This window comes from Lissotriton helveticus, chromosome 2_1 (genome assembly GCF_964261635.1).
Source record: "Lissotriton helveticus chromosome 2_1, aLisHel1.1, whole genome shotgun sequence".
NCBI classification, from domain to species: Eukaryota; Metazoa; Chordata; class Amphibia; order Caudata; family Salamandridae; genus Lissotriton; species Lissotriton helveticus.
Window position 1 is genome coordinate 459,395,777 of NC_136059.1, and position 15,177 is coordinate 459,410,953.

General features: G+C 40.7%; 1 protein-coding gene across 2 annotated transcripts in view; it reads left to right on the forward strand.

Annotated features, from left to right (window-relative positions):
- Nucleotides 1-15,177, forward strand: part of IL31RA (interleukin 31 receptor A) — a 1,277,572-nt gene that overhangs the window by 1,031,265 nt on the left and 231,130 nt on the right. For both annotated transcript variants that reach the window (XM_078675103.1, XM_078675104.1), the window contains exon 12: nucleotides 13,723-13,869. In XM_078675103.1, coding sequence (XP_078531229.1) covers nucleotides 13,723-13,869 — 147 coding nt within the window. The remainder of the gene's footprint in view (nucleotides 1-13,722; nucleotides 13,870-15,177) is intronic.

Consider the following 15,177-nt stretch of genomic DNA (forward strand, 5'->3'; position numbering starts at 1 on the left):
GATTAACTATATTTCCAATCAGGATTAGTTCTGTTCTGTTGTAAAATGTAGTTTACGTCTACCTCCTCATCTGTAGTGTCATTACTATCAGGTGTGGGTTTAGGTATGGACGGTTTGTTTAAATATTTTATCTTAGCCAGGCCAAGACAAGATGTCTGTTGAACAGTGTCATTTAATAACATCATTTGTTCTGGGATGATGCAGGCTCTAAATAACGCTTCTAAACCTTGCCCCTGCCAGTCTTTTGTGCCCCAGACAGTTTTTGTCTCAATGGTGTCTTTCCAAAAGTCAAAACCTAATGTGGACAATTTGAGCATAAAAGGCCACAGAATACATTTGCTTAGTATTATTCAACATACTTTTCATTCCTGGCTTATTAACACTTTTAAAGTAAAATGTTTCTGGATTTGTGTCATTAAAACCTGAGAAGTATGGACATTTTTCATAAAATGTTTTTGAGCTACCCTTTGGTGGCATTGGACAATGTTCCCATTGATTATATGTAGAAACATTTCTAGGGTTTGCAGATTTGTGCAAATAATGATGACCATAATGATTAAAACAATGCATTTGTTCATAATCTGATGAACCTTCTAAGTATTCATGTTTTGTACATTTTGCTGACATTCTAAGTCTGCCATCATGTTAATAACAGTCTCAAAGTCCCAGTCATCAGAAAATGTGCTGGGTGAAACAAAGTCACTCAAGGAAACCTTAAATTGGTGTGGAATCTTCAGCAGCTCTACAGAACCATAAATGTCATAATCAGTTCTGTCCCATGCTATACCACCAGGTAGGGGAACGGCTGTGATGTTCACTGATGACAGGTCTCTTTGTTCATGATGAGATGATTTGTGTGGCTTCAGGAGCAAGTTGATGTTCTTACTTGCTTTGTCCATTTATGTATCCACAAGCACTCGAATAAATAAATAGAATTAAAACGACACTTTGAAATGTTTTCCATAATAAAATGAATACGTTTCAATAAAAATGACACAATGTAAATTAAATGTTATCATAACAAGTTTCCTTGAATTTCCTTTCTTCTGAGATCGCAGCAACGCATGACGGGTAAGCCATGAAACTTTGGGAAGTTGTTGAGTAGAATCCCGCGAAGGTTTCTGGCATATGCATTACTACACCATTCATCCGATCGCCATGAAACTTTGGGAAGTTGTTGAGTACACTTCCGCGAAGGTTTCTGGCATATGCATTACTACACCATTCATCCTATCACCATGAAACTTTGGGAAGTTGTTGAGTACACTCCCGCGAAGGTTTCTGGCATAATTTTTTTTTTAAATATCGGGCCCCCAGGGCCCTCATAATCTTTGGAATACTGCATTTTTCCATTTATGTATCCACAAGCACTCGAATAAATAAATAGAATTAAAACGACACTTTGAAATGTTTTCCATATCAAAATGAATAAGTTTCAATAAAAATGACACAATGTAAATTGAATGTTATCATAACAAGTTTCCTTGAATTTCCTTTCTTCTGAGATCGCAGCAACGCGCGACGGGTAAGCTAGTTTTACTATATTTTCCATCTATCAGCTTTCCCAAACTTAAAACGAGAATGAGCCACAGTAGGAGAAAAAGTACACCTAACACAATCCAAAATTCAACCCATGGTGAAGCGAGAAATGTATTTGCAAGCTGGTGACAAAGGTCTGTTACTTGTTTCTTGAGAGTTTTATTTGCTGGCGTTGTTTCTGGCTCACTGGGATCCTCAGAAAACGTATCAAAGTTGATGAAATAGCCAGAGCAGTTCTTTCAATTGTTGGTATTGCATCAGGATTACTCAAAATCACTGGAGCTGCTTGATCCCTTGTCATCTTAGTATAGTCAGAGGCTATATCATTGTAGACAGGAGTGTCTTGATGAACTGTTATTTGGGTTTCAAGAGGAACAAAGTCCATAGCTTTTTTGCATAGTCCTTCTTTTCTTACTGCAGATTCTTCAAAGGTGATGAGTCTCTCAGTTTGAACCTCTTGGATAGTAGCGAGATTTGGTCGTCTGCTACACCTTTGGAGTCCACTGGGCCTACTACTTATTATCGGCCACATTATGTGGTTTTACCAGGTCCATGGACACGAAGCGGCTCTCCTTTTTCCAGCAAGGGGCGGCAGTAACACTGTTCTTAATCCGTGCATTGCTAAGACAGGTACTGGTTTTCTGTAAGAAGGCCCAAATTCCTTCTAATCCGCGATCTTTTCTCTGACTAGATCCCCAATCTTTGGAATTCAGACAGGTCTTGCTGGGACAGGTGGTTTTTCTTCAGCGGCTGTTGGCTTCTGTATTGCGTTGCTTAGACTTCTTCTTGTTTTATTTAAATCCTGTAAAACAGCCAAACGGTATTTGATATCAAAGGGTTTTTGTTCTACCACTGAAGTATGATGACGGAGGTCTTCGACAATCATTCTAGTACCAAAAAGGATTTCATATGGAGTGATTCCACCCACAGAATTTCTTGGGAGATTGTTAAGACTACGTTGGACACTTATTAGATGTTTGACCCACCCGTCACCCGAGCATATTACCCTTGCTGTTATAGATTGCTTTTTGTCACGGCTTTTTCTTTCCACTACCGAATTTCCCACAGGATGGAATGAACTTGAGTACCGCAATGCAACGCTCATGCTGGCCATGGCCTCCTTGTAAGCTTTGGAGTTAAACGCAGGACCCTGGTCAGAATGTAGCTTGCCGATTGCGTATGTGCCGATAAAGACTCGCAAATCTTTTATAACAGTTCAGGCATCAGCCGAGTGCTGGGGCCACATCCAAATGAATCTTGAGCAGGAATCCACTGCGACCATGATATATTTATAGTTGCCATCCCTTTGTAAGGGACCACAGTGGTCCAGGTAAACACATGCTAATGGTTTATCTGAAATTAGAAGGGGCATCTGTGCCGGGCGTTTCACTGTTGAAACTTTAATTTTCTGGCAGATTTCACATTCCAAAACATAATTTCTGGTTTGTTTCCTCATGCGCGGCCACCAGTATCTTTGTTTTAATAACAACACTGTGGCGGAAACACCTGCATGTGCAGAGGCGAGCCCTTCATGTGCTGCTAAGATTAGTCCTAATCTATGTTCCATGTTTGGAATTACTCTATCTCCCACTCCAGGGATTCGAGCAAAAGGAACATTATTTGCATCAGTTATATATGAGTACTTGAGTGGAAAGCCTTTTGGTAATGTTTTCCCGCTGTCTTTGTTGGAAGCGGTGACAGCCTGCATTATTTTGCTGTCTATTTTTGTTTTTGAACGAGTGATTGCAGCTACGGAAGCCATTTACACAGCTGCCTTTGCGGCTTCATCAGCCAATGAATTCCCTGCAACATGAACGTCATCACACTGATGACTCAGTGTATGGGTCATATGAGTCTTTTGTAGTTCTTTCTGTAATAGAACTACTTGTTCCCAAAGTAATTTATGCTTGATTATGCCACCTTTTGCGTCTTTGAAAGCGTTTTGAACACAGTTCTGCAAGTATTCATTGTAAGATTGAACGCAGTAATACAAATCGCACACTATGAGTGTGGGGAATTTGCGATCGGTATTTTCAAGCGCCATCTTGAAAGCCTGTAGTTCAGCTCGCTGAGCTGTACAATCTCCTAGAGATTGAGTTTTTGTGACCATAGGTCGGAATTTATCATCGCGCCAGAGACCTTTAACAATCGCGCACGCAGCACTATAAGCTTGTTTACCCCCAATTGCGGGCTGTGCTGATCAGTCTGTATAAATTATACATCCGTAATGTTCTAGAGGCAGAATCTCAGTGGGCAGAGGACATTCTTGTTCATATTGTAGAAATTCTTGTGTTTTCAAATAAGGATCAAAAACGTATTCAACGTCTGTTGCAGCAAGAGAATTAACCCATTGTATCCATCTCAGATGTAAAGCTTTTGCATTTGGAATGCTTCCTTTTGTCACTGCCTCTAAGGCAGGTACAGGCGTAACGACCATTATGCGTTTTCCCTGTGCCAAGGCTCTCTCTTTTGCTACTGCAGTTTGAACCGCTGTCAGAATTTTTTCTGTTGAAGTGAAGTTCATTTCAGCTTGTGTGTACAAGTGTGATTTGTAAGCTATTGGTACCTTTTCACCTTCATTAAAGGTTAAATACGAGAATCTGCATCTCCCTGGGATGATTCGGCTTACAAGGTTGCATACGTTTACGCGTGTCTGTAAATGGGTTGTTGCTAACATGTCTGTTTGCACTGAACGCAAAATTTCTGTGTGTTTTTAAGTCCAATTAGTTGATTTGAAATTAGGTTTGATTAGTTCGTAGAGAGCTTTAACTCTTTCTGCGTAATTTAGAATGTAAGTTCTTCCGAAATTCAGGAAGCCCAGGATTGACTGTAAGTTTTTCAGCGTTTTTGGAGGTTGGAGCAGCGAACACTTTTCTAAAAAGATTGCTGTCAGGCTTTTGCCTTCACTTGAAAGTTTGTATCCTAAGAATAGGATGTTGTGGTTGGCAATTCTTGATTTTTTAAAGTTGAATTTGTACCCTTCAGATGCGAAGCCAAGTATTATGGTGTTCACTTTATTCAAGTGCCTATCCAAGTCATCGTCTGTAAGATAGATGTCATCGATATAAGATAATACCTCATCATCATACGTTTGTAGTAACTCTGTTACGCTGGCTGAAAATAACCCTGGACTATTCTTGAATCCTTGGGGGAGACGACAGAAATTACGCCATGATTGTGAAAGCGGTCAAGTACCTGCTTTCGGGTGCAATGTTTTGACAGAAGAAACCGTTAGAAATATCTAATGTGGTTTTATATTTTTTGCGCACAATGTTATTCATCAGTGCTGCACTGTGTGCATTTTGTACTGCAAAGGTTTTGCAACAAGAGTTCAAATGTCTGTAGTCCAAAACTAGACGATATGTATTGTCTGGTTTGGAGACAGGAAACAAAGGATTGTTCATTGACGAGGTGCATGCTTCAATCACCCCTTGGTATTCAAGTTGATCTAAGATTTCCCTGACCTGTTTTTTAGCTTCTTCCTTGACTGGATACTGCCTCTGAGCAGTAGGTTGATTTTTTTAACTGGATCTTATGGGGAGGAGAATCCTCATCCCATCCCACATGATTTTTATATATTGCTGGAGCCTGGGCTACAGCCCATTTTCTGGCATAGGTGTATTTTCTATGACTAGGAATATGATTTGAGAAGGCTGGCATAATTATCTCTTTGCCATGTGGGCACTCCATGATAAATCTTTTTCAGCCAGAAGAATGTCATAACCCTTAGAGAGTTTTTCCCAAAAGAGTGCTCTTATTTTTCTACTTATTTCCTCCTCTATCCTGAGTGTTACTTCATATAACTTATGGGGTACACTAACCCTGGTGTCGGCAGTTTCAACTTGAATATACTCATTCAAGTCCACTGTCTCCAGATGATCCTTCAGGATCTTGCGAGCTATGGTAACTTCTGCTGCGCTGTCCAGCATTGTCTGGGCCCACTCCCCGTTCTTGAGTTGTGTCCTCAGGATCCTCGGCATGTCTGATTTTTAGACCTGCTACCTTCTTTTTGGTGAATTGTGTTTTCTTATTTTTAGGAACGTGTTGATCGTCTTTGGGCTTCACGCGTTCTTCCTTGTGTTCTGATCGTCCTCTTCTTTTGGATTTCTGCGAGGCAGTCTGGAAGGTACGAGAGGAACGTGTATCAGTATCTTGATATCTATGAGGTTTTTTCAAATTATCCCTATTTCTGAGATTCTACCTTTTTTCAGAGGGCTCCCTTTGAGGGGACCTACCTCTCGATTCGGAACGCTTCTCTTTAGGAAGTGTCTGTTTAGTGTTTTCCCACTTCTTTTTAGGAGTGGTGAGATTGTTTTTAATAAAAACTTTTTCAGGATTTTCTGTAAGTTGGGGTTTTACTGGTTTCCCACCCAAACTATCTCTACCTAGTTCTTCATAGGATTTTTCTATTATTCTGGCCAGTTCATACGGTTGCTCAGTTACATCAAGTTCTTTTAGTTTTTGGCGGATTGCCACGGATGCTGCTTCACCTTTAATAGTAGCTAATATTATAGCTGAGACCTGTTTGAACTCTTTAAGTAATTTCATACCTAGATTCAAGGCAGGCTCTGCCCCGTATTCATTTTGAATCTGTTTCAGGACGTCTGGTATTACTGCCATAGACGGAACACCATGTGTTTTCGTGTAGATTACAGAAAAGACTGTACCCCAAGTGTCACAGTCCTCCAGGTGTTGTGCGATCCCCATTGGTAAACAGATTGTTAGAATCCTGTGTTTCTCATGAGGTGTACTATCAGGAAATACTCCCTCTATTTGAGTAATTTTTTGAGCTAACCAGAATGGAATTTGTTCCCTTTTTGTTGGTAATTTACCAATGACCAATTGTATAGTCTGTGGTGTAATTTTGTTTGTGTTCCCTGATGAGGGGTGTGCTGTGGAATCCTTATAGCAGGTTGGACTGTTAGAGTCCGCATGACATATTGAACCAATTGTCTATGTATGTTAATTAATTGTTTTAGCTGAGCTAATAGTTCTACATCTGTCATTCTTTCAATGTCAGGATGTGGTGTATCGCTGGCTAGTACCGGCCATGTTGCTCCTGGTCTCCCTAGTGGACCGAACCTGGTAATGTTATTTTGACGTTGTAGGGCGCCTTTAAACCAGAGCGCATGCTCTTGGTATGTTAATGGAATTTCAATATCCTCGAAAGGAACGTATTCTGCTGGAGGTTCCTCTATCTTGTAGAAGTGGAACACATGTGTTGTTGGATTTGCTTCTGGGAAGATAATCCATGAATAGAATACCTCTGTCTGCCGATATTCGTGTGCCTCTATGACCTCTATTACCCTACCACCTCTTGGTGATAGGCCATTTGTTATAAGCTTTATAGTGATGGTTTTCCTTAAATTTTCCGGGATGATTATAGCATCCGCATCGTCTTCATTAAACCCTGTAACGTCAAAGCCTAGTCGGGCTGCTGCTGCAGCTCCACCGGTTGCGTTGTTGTCACCGTTATTCGACATTGTTTAATGAAAGTTGGCAGAGCAAGTTTCAAGGAAACAAAGATAAGGTGCACAATATTTTGGAACACTGTATCCCTCACGTTGAATCAAACCAACAACTAATACATAGGATTTTCGTCCTACTCAGTTATGGCGGATATTATCCTTTCACCCACTCCAGCCGTCTTTTGGAGTTTTTTACGGGAAAAAGGGGTCTCTGTGAAAAGCACAACTGAGTTACTCTAGTATCTAGTGTGTAGTTCCTATATTCCCAATAGGCTCTGCGCGTTGGATTAATATATCCTATAGATGAGGCGTAGGACTTAGGTCTCTATCGAATATATTAGACTTAATTGTGAGTGCCAGATAGTTCAGAGGTCACCAGAAACTTTCTCGAATAAACAATAAGGGATTCGTTTCTGACAACCGCATAAACATGACAACTTTGTTTCCCCAAGATAAAACGTATCTCCAGAGTCATCGAAACAATAGATAGATATTTCACTCAGTCAATCGTGCATGCTTTGTTTCATCAGAGGTGCAGAGAAATAGAGAGATGGGCGTTTTCAATAAAAGTATTTATTGAAAAGTCTTCTTTCTCATGCAGAAGAAATGAACAGCTACAATCGTAATACTGGCTGTAAAGTATAATGCGTACAGCAAAGAGAGTATTATAAAATAATACTGTAATAGCATGGTATGGTTTCTAAGCCATAAAATACATACATATATAAATAAAGACTAAAAGTACTCAACTGGTGCTTCTAAAATACTCCTACCCCGATGTACCTAACCTAAGTCTAGTAGTACGAGGGAAGAAGTAAGTGAGGTGTAGCATAAGTTTAGTTTCTTTTTTCCAATAAATATCCAAGATTTCTCTTAGGTTCTAATCAGCTCCGTACCTTGGTTTAGAATGAAGGAGGTCTGGTATCTCTCTGTCTCGGGATTCGATTTCCCAAAACCCCGCAAGGGGAGCTTGGAAACACTGGAGCTGGATTTCTCGGCAAGAGAAAAGACAGCGTCTTTCTCAGTGCGTCAGCTGTAGCACTTCGGCACTTGCTGTAGCGAGCTGCGTCGGGCAAGTAGATAGTCAAACTGCTCCAAACCACTGTGTGTTTGCTAGGGCAAGTGTGGGAATATTTATACCTTGAAGGTGCCGAGTTTGACGTAAAGTTGGACATAATAACGTCATCAAGGGAATCGCAGTTCTTTGAAAACTCCATGAGTTCTTGGACAAATCAATATTCAAGCAAGGGGAACACCCTGACTGCTGAAGCCGAGTTTTCCAAGAAATCATTGTGGCTTTTCGGAACTAGTGGAAGTATCCATGCCTGTATTTGGACTGCATGTGCTATGTCTAAATGTCTAACTATGGATATGATTTCTATGCCTATATAAGGACAGGTGATTTATACCTATATAAGGGCATGAATCGGGAAAATTATACTAGGGTCCTAAAATGCTATACAACAATAGGACTCTGTGCCCTCCCTTTTAAACATGTAAGCATTAGTATACACCTGATTGGCAAATTTAATTTGCTTGTAAGTCCCTAGGACCTGTACCCGTTGTGCCACCCACTAAAGTAGCACTATAAAACCTGTCTCCAAGCCGGCCACTGCAGCCTGCATTTTAAAACTGCCATTTAGACCTAGTAGAGTAACTCTTATTCTCGTGGTAGCAGTACCAAGAGATATTGGTCTGTCTCAGTGTGCACAGGTTATAAGTGCTGAATTAATCTGCAAAGTAATTTACGAAATAAATTGGAAAAAAAAATCCACTGATTTTTAAAAAAAATTGTCAACAATAACTATCACGGAAGAACAACCGATTGTAATGGGAACCATAGATGTAAAAGACCTTTATACATCTATCTCTCACCAATTAGGCATTGAAGCCTTGTAAAAGGCACTTTTACAAATGGAGTACGGAGAAGACATGAAAGTACTACTAATGGAACTTTTGGAATTTACATTAATGCATAGTTACTTCACATGGAATGACAAATGGTATATCCAGAAGAGTGGGCCATCAATGGGCAACTGTGCGGCCCCAACGTACGCTAATATATTTATGAATGACTTCGAGGAAACACACATTTTGGGAAATAACAGTTGGAAGGAACACATTGTTCTATATGTATGCTTTATTGACGACATCTTCACGGTCTGGAAAGGCACAAAAGAAGACTTGGCAACACAAATTGACATACTTAATACCGTGGATGAGAGGATTTAATTTACCTCTGAGATACAAGAAAATATCATCCATTTTTTGGACGTGGAGATCACCAAACAATCTACAAGATTTTCAACAAACCTTTACAAAAAAAGACTGACAGAAACAACATTCTAAGGAAAGAAAGTTATCACCCGCAACCGTTAAAATTGCACCTTCCTTATTCTCAACTTTTAAGGGTAAAAAGGATCGTCTGGGAACCTAAGCAATTCATTGAACAAACCGCATTGATGACAACTCGTTTTAAACAGCGTGGATACCCAGAAAAGGTAATAACAGAAGCTATAAAGAGAACAACTAGAGTAACCAGGGAAGAACTGTTCAAAACAAAAACTGAGAAAACAAACCACCGAATAACATGCATGAGTAAATATTCAAACATGAGTCAGCAATATAAAAAGATCATCAAAAGACATTGACATTGGGAAGTGTTAAGATTGGAACCAGATTTCAATAATATTTTTTCACAAAAACCGTTGTTTGTGTACACTAGATCAAAGAACATTGGAGAGATGCTGAAAGCACCCACGGTAGAACATAAAACAAAGTACCATGGCACAAAACCATGCTGGAATTGCAGTGACTGCCATAATATCATCAGCGGAAATGTAATCACACACCCCATGAAAGGACAAAAGATATATTTGAAAGTTAATGCCACATGTGACACCACTAATATCATTTACATGTTAACAGGCCACTGTGGGAAAGCATACATTGGTCAGACCGAACGGAAACTAAAAATAAGACTTAATGAACACAAACGTAACATCAGGACCAAAATTATGAAATCGACCATTAACACGCATTTTCTAGAAGCCAAACATCAAATAAGCCTGTGTTTTGGAGGTCATAGCAAGAACAGAAGGAAAGGATAACAAAAAAACATTATTGAAGAGGGAAAACCACTGGATTTATTATTTGAATACTCTGAAACCTTATGGGTTGAATGAACGTGTTGAATTCACATGTTACTTATGATTAAGATAGAGCCATTCCCGATTATCAGGATGCATTTTGTGGTAGACATAAGAGAACGTTGAGTTGATAGCACAAAAAACTGGAGAGATCGCATAATGTTGTTTTGTTAATATAATGTTATCATTAGGCGTTATTATTTTAGTAATGCAAATTATTGTATACTATTTATATTCCTTATACATATCACACGAACAAGGGGAACATTAGTTAGGCACGTGGTGACCACTTTTTTAGTTTTAAATATCTCTATAGTTAATGACGAAGCGCGGGAGTAAAGCAGCTTGCGCGTTATAAGAGGAGAGCCCGGTAAGATTAGTCTTTAGGTCAAATTATCGTCACTTTGAAGCGATTTAGGGGGAATATCGGCACTGTAGACCTTTTTTAACATGGAGCGGATGAATTAGATCACTGTGGCACGTTTGAGCATAAATCTACCGGACACGAACACCAAACACAGAAACCATAGCTAAATAGATATGCACTAAACGAATTATGAAACGTGTGTCACACAATATCAGCACTGGAAGAGTTGGTTTTAATATCACAATGTATTCACGTTGGATGTTTCATTAGCGATCCATTCCATCACTAACAGCATATACCTTCTTCGCTTTCTTTCACTAAACCCATAAGGTGATGGTATATAATTCGATAAGTTTCCCACAGGAATGACATTAGTTTATTTATTATTGTTTAGGTAATCCCCTGATGAAGGCACGTTGGTGCCGAAATGCATTGGGAATTGTGATACGAATCAATTGATGGATTACAAAGCATTATAGACAATGAAGTTTTGAATATGAATAACTTTTGACAGCAGAAGAAAGAAAATTATTCTTGTGTGAATGCAACACAATGGATAAACAATGAAATAAAAGAAACACGGAGAAGACCCCCCCAAAAAAATTCCAACTTATTTCGGAAATTACTTTGCAGTTTAATTCAGCACTTATAACCTGTGCACAGTGAGACAGACCAAGATCGCTTGGTACTGCTACCACGAGAATATTAGTACACACACTCCTGAGTAGGAAGCGAATTATTGGAGCACGGTAGAAATTTTGAATGCGGATTACATTAAGTGGTGCAAGATCCATCCACACAAGAGTAACTCTTATGCCACGCCTAAACTTTCATTTCTTCACTTATAAGTCACCGTATGGAAAGCCTTAAAAGGCCATATGTCAGGGTGCATGGTATTTAAAAGTAGGACCTGTATATTTAATGTTTGCATGTTATGGCAGTGAAAAAGCCTCCAAAGTCCCTGTTGCAGGATATCTACCAATATGTTAACCATGGTTTACCCTATTACATTTAATACGTGCTAAACTCAGTTCAGGAATAGATAGAAAATGTTTCAAGGACTTATTTTAATAGTAATTTAAAGTCCAGCCTAATGGTAAAGTCATATTTTATATTACTATTTTGGAAATGACACTTTTAGAAAATGTTCATTTTCCTGCCTAAAATCAAAAGGCTTTACTGACAGTGTCCAGCTGTCACCTGACCCCTGATGGCTCCCTGGTGGTGAGGCATGAATTTCACCCAGACAGTGGAAAAAGGGCTCTAGGCGTAGGGACTGGGCATCCACTTGTGACAGCATAGCTGGGAGGCTGGTTCCAGTCCCTTCCTGAGCTTCAAAGTATGTCTATTCTGTTCCTGGTAGATGAAGCTCACACCTAGGCCTTCCTCTGTTTTGTCTCTCTCAAGTCAAGGTGGCTTCAAATCCAATAGGAGCAGAGGAATTGACCAGAACTGGTTCATGGGGTGGATAAAGGGTTTCTCCCTACCCACAGGCTGTCACTAGGCATAAATGTGGGTCTCACAGACTTCTCAGAACACTGCTGAATATCTGAAGAATCAGAAGGACTGATCTTTGGCCTGACGAACCTGAAGGAAGACTGGACCTCCTTGTTTTGAACTCAGGACACCAGAAGTGACTTCAAGGGTCAGTTGGCTAACCTCTTGCTCACGCTACAGGGACACAACAAGCTTTCAGTGGCCTCCACCTGCAACAGCCCAGCTGACCAGTTCCAACTGAACCAGACCAGGACCCTCCTGCTTGCCTCTGCTCGACTGAATCCTAACTCCCAGGTGGTGAGCCCCAGGTCCTGGATCCTTGGCTGGTGTGGGAGTGTACTCCTCCAGTCCCCAAACTGCAAGAAGTGGGACTTAGAAACTTTTTGTAAACGTTGTGCCTAAAGAACTGATGGAGATTGGGGTCGCTGTCGAAGTCACAGCTGTCAACATCGTATTGCTGGTCAGCCTCCACTTTCCAGTTTGCCCCTCTGAAGGAGGTCTTACTTCTACAAAAGTTTCTAAGTCGAAATGTAGAAGCCTTCACTGGAACCAATGCCGAGCAGCACCCCATAGATTATGAGGTCTTGCTGTGCACAGACTATGCCTGTTCGGAGCTTTCATCCTTTTGTCCAGAACCTCACGGATTCCCTGCTCTTTAGCGCCCCGCCATCATCACGCTCTGCTTCAGATCCAGCTTGCATCTTGCCCTGCAGATGCCTCAATGATGACCAATTTTTCCCCATTAAAAGTTCGAAGTCAGAAGGTAAACTTTCTACTGGGATGAACCTGGTCCCCATATTAGACTCGTGCTCTATAGCAGTTGGCCTTAACTTTTGACCACCATGTGTAGCACAACCAGATACCCACATTTGGCGGTTTGTGCAATTTGGCACTATTTTTAATTCAGACTTTTAAATTTCCTTTCTCCGGTTCTACTTTTGGAGGTTCGTTGTTTTGGTGCTGTTTTATTTATTAAAATATTCCCAGTTTTTCAAAATTTTAGGTGGGAGACAGCTAAAATGCAGCTATTTTGGCTTTGAATATCAGGCGTATCCAGCCTGAGCTGTGGCTGTTGGCTTGTATGAGTTAAAGCCCTTGTAAACATTGAAGAAATGGTATGCATGGCTTTAAAGATAGCCCTCCAAACGAATGGCAGCCCGTACAAAATGTGACAACTACAGCTGTCTGTAGGCGATAATAAAAAGGCCACATTAGAATGGGGCATCAAATGGTTGCGATCTTGTGAATGCTATTTGTGTCCTAATCAAGGATGGGTAAAGATTGGGCGGAGGCGAGGTTCAGACTGCATGAACTCTGATGGCATAGGTTGTCTGGAGTTGTCAGCTACGGTGATGTAATTAGGGCTCATAGGAAACAGGAGGTCTAGATGGATTGATGCCACTGGAAAGAAAGAGAATGTGGAAATTACGATTTTTTTAAACAAAACAGGACACAGCACTTACACTTTATTTAGCTGAAACCGAGGAACTGGAAAACGTTATTTCACTAATAAAGTCCAAATAAAAGTCTCCTTTGTTTTTAGTTAGAGCAAATGAAATCGAATTTCAAGGAGGCTGGTTTCAGCTACTGTGCTTCACTAATCTAAACGATATTAATTCTTTAATGCCCCAAAATTATGCAATTCGAAAAGTCTAACGCTTTTTATCAAGAGATGTTTCATTCTTTATTTTATTTTCTTTAGCTCCAAAATATGGTCCTTTAGCTAAAATTCACAATGCAGGAAAACACGAGGTTGCCGTGAAATGGGAAGAGATTCCAAAGAATGAACGACATGGCTTTGTTACCAACTATACTATACAGTACAGTGCTTCCAGTGGAAGTCAAATGAGTAAGTACGTGTTTCATTAATCAAAATGAGTTTCATGAATCAAATGTGTTCCTTACTGTTGTCAATGCAAACACAGGTATGTACGCAATGGACAATTTTAACCCTTTGTTTTGCAAATTCTACTTTACTTTGAAATCATATAACTTTACAATGGCTATTGACTGATATCACTGCATAGTTAGACCATATTTATTATACCTGTCTGTGAGAAGTTGGCCTGGTATATGATGTTCTCTATTCTAGTGAGCACCTTGCACCAGTCCAAACAACCCTTATGGTGATGGTTGTAAAGTCAACCTTATAGACCAGCTATCCTATTGGTAGCATGGACAAAGCAGTCTTAGGCTAACACTTCAGAGAGCATGTGAATCCAATTGTTTTACCAATAATAACCCCTTGAATACCAGATGAGGACACCACACAAGGTATATATATATGTATTTATTTCTAACACAACCCCTCTGCACTCTTTATGAAGTCAGAGTTCGAGATACAGCACAAGTGACTTAATAAGCATACGTTAAGTTGCACAAATAAAATTGTGCCCTAGGGACCTCGGAAAACATATACTAAAGAAGTGGTATAGGTACCACTTCAGGACAGGTAAACAAGCCTAGGAAATCGGTGGGGCTACACAGAGTAACCAAAGGTTAGGGAGCAGGAGTCCCACAGGATGCGTGTGCAGTGTCTAAACACACACGCGGGTTCTCATAGACTTTCAATGGGGATGTAAAGTTTAGAAACTAGTTGATTTCGGACTACGGGGAAACCCAGTTAAAGTAGGACACTTGGATAGTTATTACCCATGGGAGCACCGGAGTACTCGAGTTACCTCACCCAGGGAAGCCGGGTGCATAGGTGTCAAGTCGTGTCGGGTTTCGTCGTTGAATCCTATGGAGAGCTGCAAGAAGATGCTACAGGCGACCAGAAGGAAGATGTCCGGGTGGATCCAAGGGTGGATCGAAGAAGTGAAGAACCTGAAAGCAGAGGGGACAGAGTCTAGGTCACCAGCCAGTGACCAGGAAGGAACCAGGAAGGAACCAGGTGATGTCGAGATGCAATCAGGTGATGTAGTGAAGCTTGTCTCTGCAGCCACGTGGACCAGGAGGAGTCGACGACGACCAGGAGCTGGATACGGACTGTCCCACAAAGGATCTCACTGTGGCGCTGTCGGCTTCCGGATTGGAGTCAACAAGCCTTGGCAAAGGCAACCCACGCAGATGTGAAGATCGGCCTCGGTTCAGACCAGCAAGGTCTGAGGGGCTTCCCTTTTGCAGGAAAGCAGGAGCAAGCCCAGAGCAACCAGGC